The 16,482-nt window shown below is 36.5% G+C and overlaps 1 protein-coding gene across 9 annotated transcripts in view; it reads right to left on the reverse strand.

Annotated features, from left to right (window-relative positions):
- TLK1 (tousled like kinase 1) overlaps positions 1 to 16,482 on the reverse strand; it is a 170,513-nt gene that overhangs the window by 12,237 nt on the left and 141,794 nt on the right. For all 9 annotated transcript variants that reach the window (XM_001141231.8, XM_063790559.1, XM_016950016.4 and 6 more), the window contains 6 exons: positions 11,694 to 11,791; positions 8,203 to 8,284; positions 3,809 to 3,900; positions 3,637 to 3,726; positions 3,311 to 3,480; positions 2,984 to 3,119 (listed from right to left, as the gene is read on the reverse strand). In XM_001141231.8, the coding sequence (XP_001141231.2) occupies positions 2,984 to 3,119; positions 3,311 to 3,480; positions 3,637 to 3,726; positions 3,809 to 3,900; positions 8,203 to 8,284; positions 11,694 to 11,791 (668 nt within the window). The remainder of the gene's footprint in view (positions 1 to 2,983; positions 3,120 to 3,310; positions 3,481 to 3,636; positions 3,727 to 3,808; positions 3,901 to 8,202; positions 8,285 to 11,693; positions 11,792 to 16,482) is intronic.

Here is a 16,482-nt window from a genome sequence, read left to right on the forward strand (position 1 = left end):
GTGGTCCCGGCTGCTCAGGAGGCTGAGGCAGGAAAAGGGTGTGGACCCGGGAGGCGGAGCTTGCAGTGAGCCGAGATCGCACCACTGCACTCCAGCCTGGGCGACAGAGCAAGACTCCATCTCAAAAAAAAAAAAAAAAAAGTACAAGGTTTCTGTGCCTGCTGACATAGCTGCAGTGACAGCTTTACAAATTTCTTTTTTTTTAGCAATGATCTTTTTGTTGAATTCATTTATCTTGGAATGGTGGGCAACTGCAGCTGCAGACCTCAATCTATGGTACATATCAAGCAATTCAACTTTTTCTTGTAATGTCATGATTTTTCTCTGCTCCTTGAGAGCACTTCCATCATTACTGGTGTTATTCAAGGTTGACAATATTGCACTAAACATGATGAAAAATATTTGAGAATCACGAGAGATTACTTTTTACTGCGATAGGCCTTTTACTGGAGAGATTAATTGCTCGGAGATTAGCATCACAGTGTTTTAAACAGATACTCAAAACAGTTGAGCTCCTTACAATAGCAACAAGATGTAGCTACAAAATTATTACAGTACACAGTATGTGGTACAGTTAATTTTATGAAGTTATTATTTAATTCGGCATCTTTACATTTGTTTACATTTCTCTCAACTGCAAATAGCACCAGGTACAGTCTGTGTTTGTATACATGTTTTGATAAATTTTAACTTCTTGTAATAGATTTGTGTACATTTTATGGCAGTAAATGGTAAAACAGACGAGTATCTACATATATTTCATGCCTTCGTGACATACCTTTTTCTTAATTTTTTCAGTATTTTTTTTTTCGAGACGGAGTCTTGCTCTGTCGCCCAGGCAGGAGTGCAGTGGTGTGATCTCAGCTCACTGCAACCTCTGCCTCCTGGATTCAAACAATTCTCCTGCCTCAGCCTCCCAAGTAGCTGGGATTCCAGGCATGGCCACCATGCCCAGCTAACTTTTGTACTTTTAGTATTTTTAGTAGAGACGAGGTTTCACCATGTTGACCAGGCTGGTCTCGAACTCCTGACCTCAAGTGATCCGCCGGCCTCAGCCTCCCAGAATGCTTGGATTACAGGCGTGAGCCACCGCGTCCAGCCAATTTTTTTCAATATTTCTAGGCTACATGGTTCGTCAGTGAGATTTTTCAAATTGTTGCAAATCTCCAAAAAATTTTCCAATGTATTTATCGGAAAAAAAAAAAAGCCACATAAAAGTGGACCCATGCATTTCAAACCCATATTATTCAAGGTCAGCTGTACATAGCTAAACAACTAATATGACTGTAGACATAAACCAATTTTTGGACCACAGATTTCCATGAGAAATACATTCCATGTTCCTATAGAACAATGCCATTATTGTATCTCCTTCCAGTACAGTCCCTGAAACATAAGCTCTTTGTCCCTCGAACATCTGTAAAAGGGAAATTTCCTTGTCCTTCCCTATACTAGCGAAGCCAGAGTGAGAGAGAAACAAATAATGAGAATGTCCTGCAGAGGAAGAATAATTTATTGTTTAGAACATGGTTTTCAAGCTATCTTCCATGGAATCTAAGATTCTACCAAGATGCTTTGTTTTTGTTGGTTTTATTAGAATAAGATTTTGTTGTTAAAAAAAAAATGAGCCTTGTTGCTAAAAGAAAAAAGTCCAAATACTTTGAGAATATTGACTTTCAGGGGGTTACCAGTTTGAATAGTTTTCTTAAAATATGAAGAAAAAATTCATGACATTATTATCTTATCCATGTTCCTAGGAAATGCCACAAGCCAAATTTAAAATTTGAAAGTGGCTTTAAAAGAATACACGAATATGACTAATCCCTGTTCATTAAAAGTGAAATCTATACAGACAGTGGCATCGTGTGTAAGTGGTTATGATGTGCTCAGTTTGTGTGAATACTGTTCTGGAAAACCTGAAGTCACATTTATGTTTGTAGTCACAATCCTGTTTCAATGAAGTTGAACGCAGTTATCTTTCTTCCATTAAAATGTCACTCTTTACGCTAAACTAATTTTCTCTGAGAACTAAGTTTGTTTTGAAATTTTATAGTTTATGTTCTCCACTTTGGTGAATTTAACAAGTTTGAAAATTCACACTGAAGTAGTTTTTGTGAACACGTAGGTATACTGAGGGGATGACAGTCATTTAGATTTATATCTATGAATCTGTGATTATATCTAAATTTAAATCTAGACATATCAAGTCTTTAAAAGGGATTTCTGAAAGTCAAGTCCAAAGAATATGCCAAATTTATCTCCCATTCACAGCCAACAAAACATCCATCTTCCACAAAAACCACCAGCCAGGTGCAGTGGCTCATGCCTGTAATCCAAGCACTTTGGGAGAAGCAGATCACTTGATACCAGGAGTTCAAGACCAGCCTGGGCAACAAATTAAGACCTGGTCTCTACAAAAAATTTAGATTAGCTGGGCATAGTGGTGCGTACCTGTGGTCTCAGTTACTCAAGAGTAAGTGGGCAGATCGCTTGAGCCTAGGAGTTTGAGGCTGCAATGAACTAAGATTACACCACTGCACAGGGCAAGACCCTGTCTCAAAATAAAACGAAAATTCCTGCAACCATATAACCTCCACAGAGAGGGCTTGATGCTTGCAGTTTTTGCTTGCAATAGTTAAAATATTATATTAACGTAAGTATTTATATTTATGATAAACATCACCCTAACATTGTAGAAGAAAACCCATGAATGAATTCTTCCTGTTAGGAGTTTCTGACTGGCAGGTACTGAAGTCACTTGTTAATGCCAGGTCATTCTCTCTCCAGTATGCTGTTACTTGCAGTTAAGAACAGATGAGAAAAGAGGAATGACCACAGAAGTCTCCCTGTCAACTGAGAGCTTAATATCAGTACCTTTACCACAGTAATCTTAATGGCTACATGGAAATAAAAAAACACTAAATTATTATAAAAGCACTGGGCACTAATCTAGACATTCTGATGTTTTTAGTAATACACTTACCAGTAAGTGCCTGCCCCCTGGGAAGTTAGATCCATTCCATCTACACCATAGCTATCATCATCCATAATCTTGGACAGACCAAAATCAGTGATTTTGATTTCACCACATGCTGTTCCATCTACCAGTAGGATGTTTCCTAAGAATAAAATATAAGATTCTTTTAATGATACATACATGAAAAACATAACTTTAATAACTTTTAATTTTACTAGTATTTTACTGATGTCTTACAAGCGAAACCAAAAAACATGTTTTCAGATAACTTAATGAATGACTTTTAAAAACTATACTCAAGTTTAAAAAAAATTAGACAAATTTCATAATTACCTGGCTTAAGATCATAATGTATAATAGGGGGTTTGATCTCATTGAGATATCTTAGTGCATTTACAATCTGCATTACAATAGACCGAGCTTCTTTCTCTGACATTAACTTGTGTTGCTTCAGATAGAAATCCAAGTCATTGCCTTCACAGTATTCTAACACTGTACAAAACCTACAACAGAGAAGAGAAAAAAATTAGACATAAGTAATATCCAAGAATTCAGAATCACAATGGGGAAATGGAGAGTATTTGTATCATCAACACAGGATGGGGAAAGAGAAAGCAAGCATATCTTTCCTTAAAAATTGAACCTTAATATTCACTTACGTATCTGTATCCAAGGAGAAATAATCATAGAGTTTAACTATTCTGGGGTGATCCAGTTCTTTGTGTATTCTATACTCTCTGCAGGCATGTCTATGAGAAGACAGTGTATTAATTCTCCATGATCATTCAAAAAATATTCAATTTTAAAAAACCATAAAGTATTAGTATTTACTTGTGGTAGTTTTCTTTCTTCTCATCTCTCCAGCTTTTATTAAGCTGATGTATCTTCACAGCAGCATATCTTTGTTCATAAAGGTCAAAAGCCTAGGATTTCAAGTCAAAAACAATTAAGATGAAAGACCAATTGAATAGCTGAAGAGATGTTTTTTATTTTGGTGATAATTTTTGCAATAATATGGAATTAGGACAAACCCTACAATTATTAATGATCTTCTCTGCTAAGACTATATATAGTTCAATGACACTTTTATTATCAGAAGACAGAAATTCCATGGTAATAAATCAGAGACAACCTTAATGTGAATTTTCACATTAAATTTTATAAATGCCAATATACTGAATAAAAATAAAACAATAAAGCTATTATTTGTTTTTAATATGGACTTATTCCTCTATACTAGTAGTAAGCAGCCAGGAAAACAGATGACTGTACCACTTTTTTTGTAGGTTGGATAAAACCTTTTAAATCTATCTTTTCCTAGCAACCCCCTATTTCTTTCTCACTTTTTAGAAAAATTAAAAAGTTCCTAACAGTTATTTTTCCAACTGTTGAAAAAAATTCGTTATTATAAAACTGTTCAAACATATACACAAGTAGACTACTATAATGTGCCCTTATGCCCCTACCATCCAGTTTCAAAAATTACCAATATGTTGCCATTCTTGTTTCATCTATTCCCTAGTACCCTTGCATCCCACCCTTCCCAACCAGAGTATTATTAAAACAAATACATTATTTCTCCCAGTAAACACATCAGTATTTAAATAAAAATAACCACATACCATTATCACACCTAACTACATCAGTAATAATTCCTTCATCTCATCTAATACCTAACCTGTCTTCAATTTTCCCTGGTTGTCTCAAAAAGAATTTATACTTGATTTGTTCAAATCACCAGCCTATTTCTTAAATTAAAAACACAGAATGATCAGTATTTTAACAGCTTTACATGACTTATGTTTTTTTAAAAAGCAATGAATACCATTAAAGAGACATTTAATAATTTTGGTTCCATTGTGATTTACACACAAAGGTGCCCCTTTCACTTAAAAGCTTACGTATTTATTAGAAGGTCCCCATTTCCTCCCATCAATTTAACCTAAAAATAAGCAGGAAGGGATAAGCAGTAAAGTGACTACTTTGGTACAAAACTATAAAAGTATGAGATCAGATATAATATAGCACACAGTTGTTAAGAATATTCTGTTTGCAATCAGATTAGCTTATTAGCTGAGTGACTCTGTGCTAATACCCTCTCTGAGCCCCAAAAGTTAGGGTTATTGAGAGGATTAAATGGGGGTAAAACATATGAGGTGTTTAGAATAATACATGGTACAGCCAAGAAACATTAGCTAATTACATATTATTATTAAGGGTTAAGTGTAAAGAAACTGAGAAGAATAAAAATAAAGTAAGTTTATATTAGGGACAAGGCGGAACAAACCTATAAAGAATTCAAGGCAATCATAGTAAAGGATAATTGAAGAAAAAACTAAGCAAGCAATAAAAAGTTATTATCAGAGTATACTGATTATAATAAATTATATATAACACATCTTCCTCCCAAAATTTCAGGTGAGTAGAAGTATACCTTTCCATAAAGTTAATATGGCAATCACTCAGCAACTGACTCAACATCTCCCATCCTGGTATAAAATACAACTCTTTACTTCTTGACTTACAATCTGCTTTTTGTCTAGTTGTTTCCCAACAGCACTGGCAATCATGAAAGGGCTTTAAAGGGCTTAGAGAATGATGTCACTAGTATTTAGGTCAGTATAGAAAGTTCAAGTCACTGGGCCCCAATCTGCACTTTCTAATCTCTATGTAAGCCTCTTCTACAAAAGTCCTACCTATGAGGCTAAAATAGTTATTTAAAATACAACCAGGCAGTAGCAGAGGGTTGTTATGAAGGCTCATGGTAAGTTCATAAGCTCAACAACTTTTAGGCCACGCTAATGCTAACTGCACTTTTAGTGACTTTTAGATCCCAGCTAAACTATCATGATAATCTTTTCTACCTTATGGTAAGCCTACTTCACCCATTAAGTGCTTAAGGATAAACTATTATTAGAATCAGAGAAACAGGAATTGCAAGAGAGCCCAAAGATTACTTTTGATGAATGAGGAAGGTGAGGACCCTGACGTGTAATGCTTATCTAAGTTAACAAAAAATAGTGCATGGTTGAACTGATACCAGAACTGAAGTTCTCTTAACTCAAATCCCATAATTTTTCCAAGTCAGAAGCAGAAACGAGAAGGGTGTAGTCTTTGTCCCATGCAACAGTCAGGATTTCTTTTCCTCTTTTTTTTTTTTTTTTTTTTTTTTTTGAGAGAAAGTGTCTCCCTCTGTCCCCCAGGGTGGAGTGCAGTAGCACAATCTTGGCTCACTGCAACCTCCCACCTCCAAGGTTCAAGCGATTATCATGCCTCAGCCTCCGAGTAGCTGGAACTACAGGCATGTGCCATCATGCCTAGCTAATTTTTTTTTTGTACTTTTAGTAGAAACGGGTTCGCCATGTGGCCCAGACTGGTCTTGAACTCCTGAGTTCAGGCAATCTGCCTGCCTTGGCCCCACCAAGTGCTAGGATTACAGGTGTGAGCCATGGCCAACAAGCAGGATTTCTAATAATCTTATCAGCTTATCTCAGCACCTATGTTCTATATGATTTACATGTGATAACTCAGTTAATCACTGCAACAACCCTATAATGTAGGTATTGTTATTATTCTCAGAAGGAGCCAATGAGTCAGACAGAGATTTAAATAAGAAGCCCAAATTAATAAAATTAGTAAATAGCAGTCAGGATTTAAACCTAGCTGTCTGGCTTCAGAACCAAAGCTTTTAACCAACTATGCCAGTACGTAATGAAGCACAAAGGAGCTTATAAAAAGGCACACCAAATCTATCAGAGAAGATGCAGAGGGTCAGGGAAGCTGTTTAGAGGAACTAAAGATGAGCATATAACCCTTCACTAGGACTTCATCCCAAGAGCAAATGGGAAGCTACTGGGGCTTTCAAGTAGGACAGATGATCAGGTTGCCTTTTATAAAAAGTTCACTCTAGTTGCAGTGTACAAAATGACTTGAGAAAAGCAATGCCCAAAAGAAGACTATCAGCTATGAGGTTCCGGAAGAAGCCTTGAGCTAAGAGACAGAAGGGAAGGGTCATGGCTGAATTTAGGAGAACTTAATGACATTAATAATAGCAGGAACTAGGGGCTTATAATATGTGAGGGGAGGGGAACAAAGGGAAAGGAAGAACATACGATGGTTTTTGTGTTTTTTCACTTGAGGGACCAGGCAGATGAATGGCAATGTTATATACTGAGGTCAGGGAAGTCAGAAGCAGTGTTAAAAGACATTTTAGAGGAGAGGAAGATAACTTCTATTTCAAATGTGAGTTTCCAGTACCTATGAAGCACCCACATGAGGTAAGTCATGTATACAAACATACTTTGAGGTACTGAACTCAGAAAGAAAGTGTGAGCTAGATATTACCTGGGGGTGACACCAAATAGATAACCCAGTGAATGAGAGAGGAAAAAAACCTTCTTAAGGGAGAATACAGAATGATAAAAGAGACCTTAGGAATCCAATATTTAAAGGTTAGGCTAAAAGATACAACATAAAGTACAAAAAAAAAAAAAAGAAAGGCATAAAATAGTGAACATGGGGAGTAAAAATGCTACATTTACACATATGCATTTGAGAAACGGACTTGACATAGGTAGAAATTTGGATAAATTCAGGACATGTTAATACTTCAGACATTTTTAAATTAAGGGGTACAATCTTTCTATAAGTGTACTGTATTAAATGGCTACCTGCCTATCTTGATTTAAATAGCTGTTACTCTTTGTATTGGACTGGTTAATGGTGACTAGGTATCAAATATCACAGGGACTGTGCAGGTGGCAAGGACAGTCTTTGGATTCTGGAAATAAGACAACAGAAGCCACAACAAACCCTTTTTTATAATGAGGACATATAATCAATAAACAAAAGACAAGTACTTCTTTTTTTTGTTTTTGAGACAGGGTCTTGCTCTGTCACCCAGACTAGAGTGCAGTGGTGCAATCATAGCTTATTGCAACCATGAATTCCTGGACTCTGCAATAATCCCACCTCAGCCTCCTGAGTAGCTGGGGCTACATGTGTGCGCCACCACACCTGGCTGACTTTTTTTTAAGTAGAGACAAGGTCTCACTATGTTGCCCAGGTTGGTCTCAAACTCCTGGCCTCAGGCACCCTCCCATCTCCCAAAGCCCTGGGGTTACATGTGTGAGCCACCATGCCCAGACAACGTAAGTACTTCTTAACCACATACTCCTATATCCTTGCTACATTAGTGTAAAAAAACAGAATAAAACATACATTACCTTATATACTTCACTAAAGCCACCTCTACCAAGCAGATGAAGTAATAAATATCTTTCATTTAATGTTGGGTGATCTTTGAACCTTAGAGGTGGGGGCAAAAAACAGACATATTAAAACACACACACAAAAATTCCTTCTACACTGAAGTTCTACTCTCTTATTCTATTCCTAGCTATTTATTTCTCAGTTACTCCACTGCTAATTTCAAATTTCATTCAATATTTCTTTTCATTCTCTACCAGTCTATCTGCATGACTACCACCCATCTTAAGGCTTTGGCGCTCACAAAACTTTTATAGCTCAATATTCAGGAGCAATGACCAATTATAGCACTCTCACAAAGACCTAATAATTACTGCATTGCCAAGAGCTTCATAAAATCCTTTATGTACTCAGCAAGAATCACTTCTCTGGAAAAAACAGACTTTTATATTGGGAGTTATAATCAAGCTTTTACAGTATTGACATATGATTAAACATAATTATAAACTGGCCTTCATCATTAAATTTTACTGTCTTCGGACTTTTGTAAAATAAATTAACCACCAATTTTAAAAATATTTTTTAAAATTAAAAAAAAATCACTCATAGGTAATACTACTACTAGTACTACTTAAAATTTACCGTACTTGCCATATATAGGCTGAGTATCCCTTATTGAAATACCTGGAACCAGAAGTGTTTCCGATTTGGGAGTTTTTTTTTTTTTTTTTTTTTTTTTAGAATATTGCCGACTGAGCATCCCTAATCTGAAAATCCAAAATCTGAAATGCTCCAATGAGCATTTCCTTTGTGCAAGACCTTTGAATGTCATGTCAGTGCTCAAAAATTTTCAGATTTTAGAGCAGTTTACATTTCAGATTTCCAACATTAGGATGTTCAACTTGTGCGTTTTATGCTCTTACCTGTATTAACTCATTTAGTTTTCAACCCACCCTATCAGGTAGGTCCTATAACTATGTCTGTTTTATAAATGAAGGTACTGATGCACAGAAAAGTTAAGTAACTTGCTTAACAGCTAATAAAAGGCAGGACTTAGCAGAAAAATGTGGTTCCAAAATGTACACTTTCAAAAAAAAAGTCAGCTTTGCAATGCTAATACACTGTATTTTTATTTTTTTATTTTTTTTTATTTTTTGGAGACAGAGTCTCGCTCTGGCTGGAGTGCAGTGGCACGATCTTGGCTCACTGCAGCCTCTGCCTACCAGGTTAAAGCAATTCTTCTGCCTCAGTCTCCCGATTAGCTAAGACTACAGGCACGTGCCACCACGCCCAGCTAATTTTTGTATTTTTAATAAAGACGGGGTTTCACCATATTGGCCAGGCTGGTTTCACCATATTGGCCAGGCTGGTCTCAAACTCCTGGCCTTGTGATCCGCCTGCCTCGGCCTCCCAAAGTACTGCGATTTCAGGTGTGAGCCACAACGCCTGGCCAAAATACATTGTATTTTATTATTTTTTTCAAGATCAATTGACTCTAGATTTAGTAATTTAAGCTTTTTCTTGAGAAACTTGTAGATATAAGAAATTTCTGCTTAGTTTCAAGCCACACTGTAAAGCTGTAACAGTTGATTTTATTTTCATCAATGTAAGTCAGATCCACAAAATCTGAAACGTAATTTTCGGAACAGTTAGTCTTAAATTAGTTTTGTACCATATGCTCTATTAGATTTTTTTTTTGGAGACAGAGTCTCACTTTTTTTTAAGACAGTCTTGCTCTGTTGCCCAGGCTGGAGTGCAGTGGCGCAACCTCCGCCTCCCGGGTTCAAGTGATTCTCCTGCCTCAGCCTCCCAAGTAGCTGGGATTACAGGCGCCCACCACAATGCTGGGCTAGTGTTTTTATTTTTAGTAGAGATGGGGTTTCACCATGTTGGCCAGGTTGGTCTCGAACTCCTAACCTCAAGTGATCCGCCCACCTCAGCCTCCCAAAGTGCTGGGATTACAGGCATGAGCCACCACACCTGGCCCCTCACTTTTTTTTTTGGAGACAAAGTCTCACTTTGTCAATCAGGCTGGACTGCGATCTAGGCTCACTGCAGGCTCAGGCGATCCTCCCTCCTCAGTTCCCCAAGTAGCTGCGACTACAGGTGCATGCCACCATTCCCTGCTAAGTTTTGTATTTTTTGTAGAGACAGGGTTTTTCCACCTTGCTGAGGCTCGTTTTTGACTCCTGGGCTCAATCAATTCCCTTGCACTGGCCTCCCAAAGTGCAAGGATTACAGGCATAAGCCAGCACACCTGGCTTTCATTAGAATTTTAATCTGACATAATTTAGGTTATTCCATAACTATTTCTTTCTCTTCACACAATGGAATGATCTGTGTATTTATGAATTATACATACATAGACATCACAAGAAGGCCTTTCTAAGCAAGATTTTCATATTTCACACAGAAATTGGCCACTTCCTATTCTGATACTTATATTAACTCATGAAGCTTTAAACTACATGACCAGTCAAAGATGAAGTGTAAACAGAAACCTTTCCTCTCTTGTACATCAACTAAATCCAAGTAGTACCTTGCTTAATTTCTACTTCTATGTCTTGCTCAATTTCTATCTTTTTCATGAAGCTCCCACAAGCCCACAGATATTTTTTCTTTCAATTGCTTCAACATATACTATCTATGGCACTCATTCTGACAACTGATTAAGAACACAGACTGTAAGCTGTACTTTTCCATTTCTCTCCCAATTCTTGCATAATGTGGGATACATGGCTTACTGAAATACTTTTGGTTGAAATAATTTCTCCTTCACTACTATAACATTAACTTTGGTATTCAAATATTTATTAAGTGCCTGCCATATGTCAGGCACTGGTCTAGGCTTTACGGATACAGAAAGAACAAAACCAAGTCCTTGCACTCATGAAGCTTACCTTCTAGAGGGAGGAGACAAATAATAACTAAAAAATAAATTTATAATTCCAGATAGTGATCAACATCCAGAAAATATAAAGCAAGGTAACGATATTAAAAGAGGAAATGAAGAAGCAGAGACTTTTTTTTTTTTTTTTAAAGAAATGGGGGTCTCACTATGTTGACAAGGCTGGTTTTGAACTCCTGGCCAAAGCAATCCTCCTACCTGAGCCTCTTGAGTAGCTGGAACTATAGGTGAGCACCACTGGGCCTGGCTAGGGACTACTATTTTAAATAGGATGATCTAAGAATGGCCTTTCTAAAGAACATTTGGAGTGAGATAAGTAATTAAGCCAATTAGGTGTTTAGAGGAGGAACATCCAGGCAGAGGAAATGGTAAGCACAAAAGCCCACTGAGAAGGGAATGCTCTTGACATGTTTAAGAGAAGTGAGGACAGTGAGGTGGCCAGGGACCAGATCATAAAAGGCCTTCCAAGCCATGGGAAGGACTTTGGATCTTTTCTAAGTACGATGAGACAACCCAAGAAGGAAATATTGTGTTTATGCTCTATGGGGGGTGGGGGTAATTTTAATAATATGAAACTGTGAAATGCAAATAATGACTTACTGTGAATTATCTTCATTGTTTATTCTTTTCAGCTCACGTATGTGAAGATTTCTGACTCTTTCCAAACGTTCAAGTTCTGCCTGGATTTCTGCCTCTTCCTGAAAATGAAGAGAGGGGACTATAACAAGCTCAATTTATTTGCGATATAAAAAAGATATTTTTACCCATGCATCAATGTTTTACAGTGATGGGAAGAATAGTATATTATAAAGTACCACTGAGTTAAAAGACCAAAGTGCTCTTTTCAATGCCCAAAAGATGGAAAGAGATAAGGCAAAAACCTATTTCAAGAAACCATCCTCCACGTGAAAATCTATACCTAATGAGATGCTGGGTTTTATTCTGTACTACAAGAAATCTATTTTTATAATGTATATACTGAAAGGTAGTTGAAAACTGACATAACATAAAATGAGCTATTTCTAGTCCATGCAAATTTTAATTTAAGAAGGAATAATTTACTAGTAGAAAACAAATAAAATGAAAATATTTTATAATAGTTAAAAGAGGAAGAAAGAAAAAAGCAGAATGATTCTTCCTACGCCTTACAGCATTTGGAGTACAAACACACACACACACACACACACACACACACACACACACACACACACACACACACACAAACTGACCACTCACTTGCAATCCTAAAGATACATTACAACAAAAAATTTATAGATTGCTGTAGTAGACTCTAAGGTATCAGACCAGATGTAAATAAATCTTAAAGAAATGTAATAATCAATATAAATATTTTGATAAATACATTTTTGTCTTAAAATATACAACTTTTAGACTAGCCACCAAAACAAGTACACATATCACTCATGTCATTCATGTCATTCATTCATACACACACACACATACACACACACACATACACACACACACCCACACCCACACCCCTTTTTTGTCAATACAAATTTGAATACTACTTAAAAAATGGATAAGACTAGGGCTGGGTGCAGTGGCTCACACCTGTAATCCCAGCACTTTGGACTTTGGGAGGCTGTGGCGGGCGGATCACCTGAGGTCGGGAGTTCGAGACCAGCCTGACCAACATGGAGAAACCCCGTCTCTACTAAAAATACAAAATTAGCCAGGCATGGTGGCGCATGCCTGTAATCCCAGCTACTTGGGAGGCTGAGGCAGGAGAATTACCTGAACCTGGGAAGTGGAAGTTGCAGCGAGCTGAGATCGTGCCACTGCACTTCAGCCTGGGCAACAAGAGGGAAACTCCATCCCCACTCTCCAGCCCACCGCCACCCGCCGTCAATAAAAAAAAGGGATAAGCCTGTGCCAGGTTTCAGTGAAAGTTTCTAGCCCAATTTCTTTTTTCACTCTGTCACTCAGGCTGGAGCGCAGTGGCATGATCACAGTTCACTGCAGCCTCGACCCCGCAAGCTCAAGCAATCCTCCTGCCTCAGCCTTCCCAGTAACTAGGACTACAGGCATGCGCCACCACACCTGGCTATTTTTTTGTAGAGATGGGGTCTCACTGTGTTGCCCAGGTTAGTCCTGAACTCCCGAGCTCAACGGATCCTCCTGCTTCAGCCTCTCAAAGTGTTGGGATTATAGGTGTGAGCCACCATGCCTGGCTTAGAATATTTTTAGTACGTAATTTTGAAGTAAAGAAATACAGATCACCTTGGCCTAATGTGTACCCACTAGAATTATAAATCTAGACCACGTGGAACAGAAGTTTTTTCTGAATAATGCATTTAAATATTTCATCAGCTCCTTTGCTTCTTTTTAGTAATTTATCTTTTGATATAAAAATTATTTACCTCAAAATATAACTCTGAAATTTACTTTGAAAATATAAATATTATCATTTCATTCAAAGACAGAAAACAGAGGCATAAAGCTTATCACACCAGTACCTAAGACAGAAATTCAGAGGAATATTTTAAGCATTATGAGAAAAAACAAATTATATCTCTAAAGATTATGTTGTTTGTACTTCACATTACTCCTAAGGTTATTATTTTAAAATGAAATTCAACCACGACTTGTTGCAGAGATATTTAATGCAGATTTGATATTACATGGCAAATAGAAAATTTCAAAATAAATTCAAATGAAGATAAATCTTTCTACAAGTATTGGGAGATTTTCTACAATAGGTATACTACATAGATTCTCTTAATTTAACTGAAATTTCCTCATTAACAGCTTTGGTCACATATATTTTTAATTTTAATTTTAAAAAGTAAAGTGATATCCTAGGAGACTGAATAATCAAAGTTTCATAAAAACAGGAAGTAAATTTTAAAGCTTTGAGACAAAAAACTCAAAACATAGCTTAGTTATCATAGTTAGCCATGTAAAACAGATAAGAAACTTGCCATACAGGTTTACCCAGGAGTATGAAAGAATTTAAATTAATTTACACTAGAAATGTAGAATCTAGATTCAATTCTAATCTAGACTAGAATCTAGAAAGCAATGACTCTTTCCCTTCGTGTTACTAATGTTTGCTGCTTAAAAACTTAATTTGACTGTCACATGTGTAGGAAGCTACTCAACATTTGGTAGGCTGGTGCAAGTTTAAATAATCTGATAAAATTGTGAAAAGCCTATTAGAATAAATACTTGTTTTAACTTTTATTTGAAATTGTGGCATGGGGAGACTATTTCAATAGTGAATTTATAAAAGCTAATTTTTACTGAGTCATAAATATATAAGATTCAAATAGGTTGTTGATGAACATAATTACATTTGTTTTATAATCTTCAGATGTCTATACAATGGTAGTAATCAATATTACAAAATAAATACTTGTTAAAGAAAGTAAAATATGTATCAGCAAATTAAAGCAAGCTTTTTTTATTTTGCCTCTAAAAACATGACAAATATGTCCCATAAAAATCTTACAAAATAAAAGCACAAGCAAGTTTCATTCCATTTGGATTGTTAAGTTTACTGGAAGAAAAACAAAATGTCAGTAGCACTAGAGAAAAAAAGATGGATTCTGGGTATTTAGAAGGAAATGTCAAGGGAAGAAACTATGTCTTAAATAGATAGATATAAACCCACCATACTCAGTGAAATATATTTGTCTTTCATCTTGTAAGTTAGTATTTCACAGTATCTTGGACTTCAAGCAAACTGACACACTTCTGGGGGAAAGGTAACTCTGCTACGCTAAAAATTCCACTAAGAAAAAGTACATATATTGTGATGGGCTGAATGTCTGTGTTCCCTCAAAATTCATATATTGAAGCCCTTATTCCCTAATATGGCTGCATTTGAAGATGAGGCCTTTGGGAGGTACTTAGGGTTGGATTAGGTTATGGAGCCTTCATGATGGGATTAGTGGCCTTATGAGAAGAAAGGTTCCCCCACCCCTCCCTCCAAGGAGCACAGAGAAAAGGCCATGTTAGGATAAAGTGAGAGGGTGGCTATCTGCAAGCCAGCAAGAGAGCCCTTACCCAAAACTAAACTCTGCCTGATCTTGTCATGGACTTCTAGAATAAATTTCTGTTGTTTAGGTGCCCAGTCTGATATTTTGTTATGGCCAACACACATACTTGTAGATAAATGCTAGGGCAATACTGTCTACCACCTTGTCCTCAGAGAATGGGGCAAGGCCCAGTTTTGGTTTGGCCCAGGGTACAATAGTTTGAACAACTTATCTTTGCTACAGATCATTTCCAAAGATCTACCCAGTAGGCTACATTCTCCTTGCCTGAGACTGACATTAACCTGTGGGCCATCCTCAGAAATAATCTTTTTCCAAGGGTTCAGGAGAAGACAGGATTAACTAGGCTCACAATTGATCTGAATTCATCACAGAATAGAATCCTCAAACTCATAGCAAAACTAGGCCAGACGAGTAGACTGAAAGGAGACAATCCAATCAGCTAAGTTGTGCTTAGTAAGAACACCAAGTTTCAGTCCTGAATTCATACACTAGCTGAGCAGTTAATGAAAGCAGAGAAAATCTAGAAGAAACAAAGAGACAAATAGCATCTCCAGAAATGAACTGGTCTCTGTAGGCTATTACAATGAAGAAGAGACATAAGTAAGAACAGACTGTATTAAAGAGAGAGGTAAGTTTGGCAATTAAATACACAATAAAAGGACATGGCTCTTTTCTGTTCAAACAAAAACTACAATGGAAAATTTAACAATACACACTATAGCTATTTTAACAGTATTTTAAAATAAAATCTAATACTCACATAAAAAGCCAAGTCAGACAGGTATACAACAGATCTCAACACTGTCTCATTGTTTAAGTAACTTGCAAAAAACACTACCTTCTAACAGTTAAAATTAAAAAAAAAAATGTGTATGGATAACTCCCACAGCAACTTCACTAAGAGACTTTGTCCCTCACCAGATCTTCAGCATAGAAATGCTTTCTATTTGTAATCAAAGTCTCTTATGGTAACATAATATTCCTTTGGCTCAAGTCTATAAGCCAAATGTAGGCTGTAGCAATGTAGAATTTCTGTAAAATTCCAGCTTAAAAATGATAGGTGGTTCCCATGTGAAGGAGATGTTTTTTAAAAAGAAAAGAAAATGGTAGGTGAATCTGGAGTATTTTGGAGCATTTCTCATAATGGCATTTTTTTCAAAAGGCAATTATTAAAAGGTGAAATATGGTAGGCATTAAAACTATAAGGCTTAAAAAGTCATAAAATACATTTTTATATGTAAAACCAATACATTTCCTGAAAAAATTAAACTTGCTAGTTTAAAGTTATTTAGCAAATCCTGAATATATGTTACATATTCTCTCTATCAAAAAACTCAATTTCTAAGAACTGCCTCGCATAAAGC

Source organism: Pan troglodytes, chromosome 13 (genome assembly GCF_028858775.2).
Source record: "Pan troglodytes isolate AG18354 chromosome 13, NHGRI_mPanTro3-v2.0_pri, whole genome shotgun sequence".
NCBI classification, from domain to species: Eukaryota; Metazoa; Chordata; class Mammalia; order Primates; family Hominidae; genus Pan; species Pan troglodytes.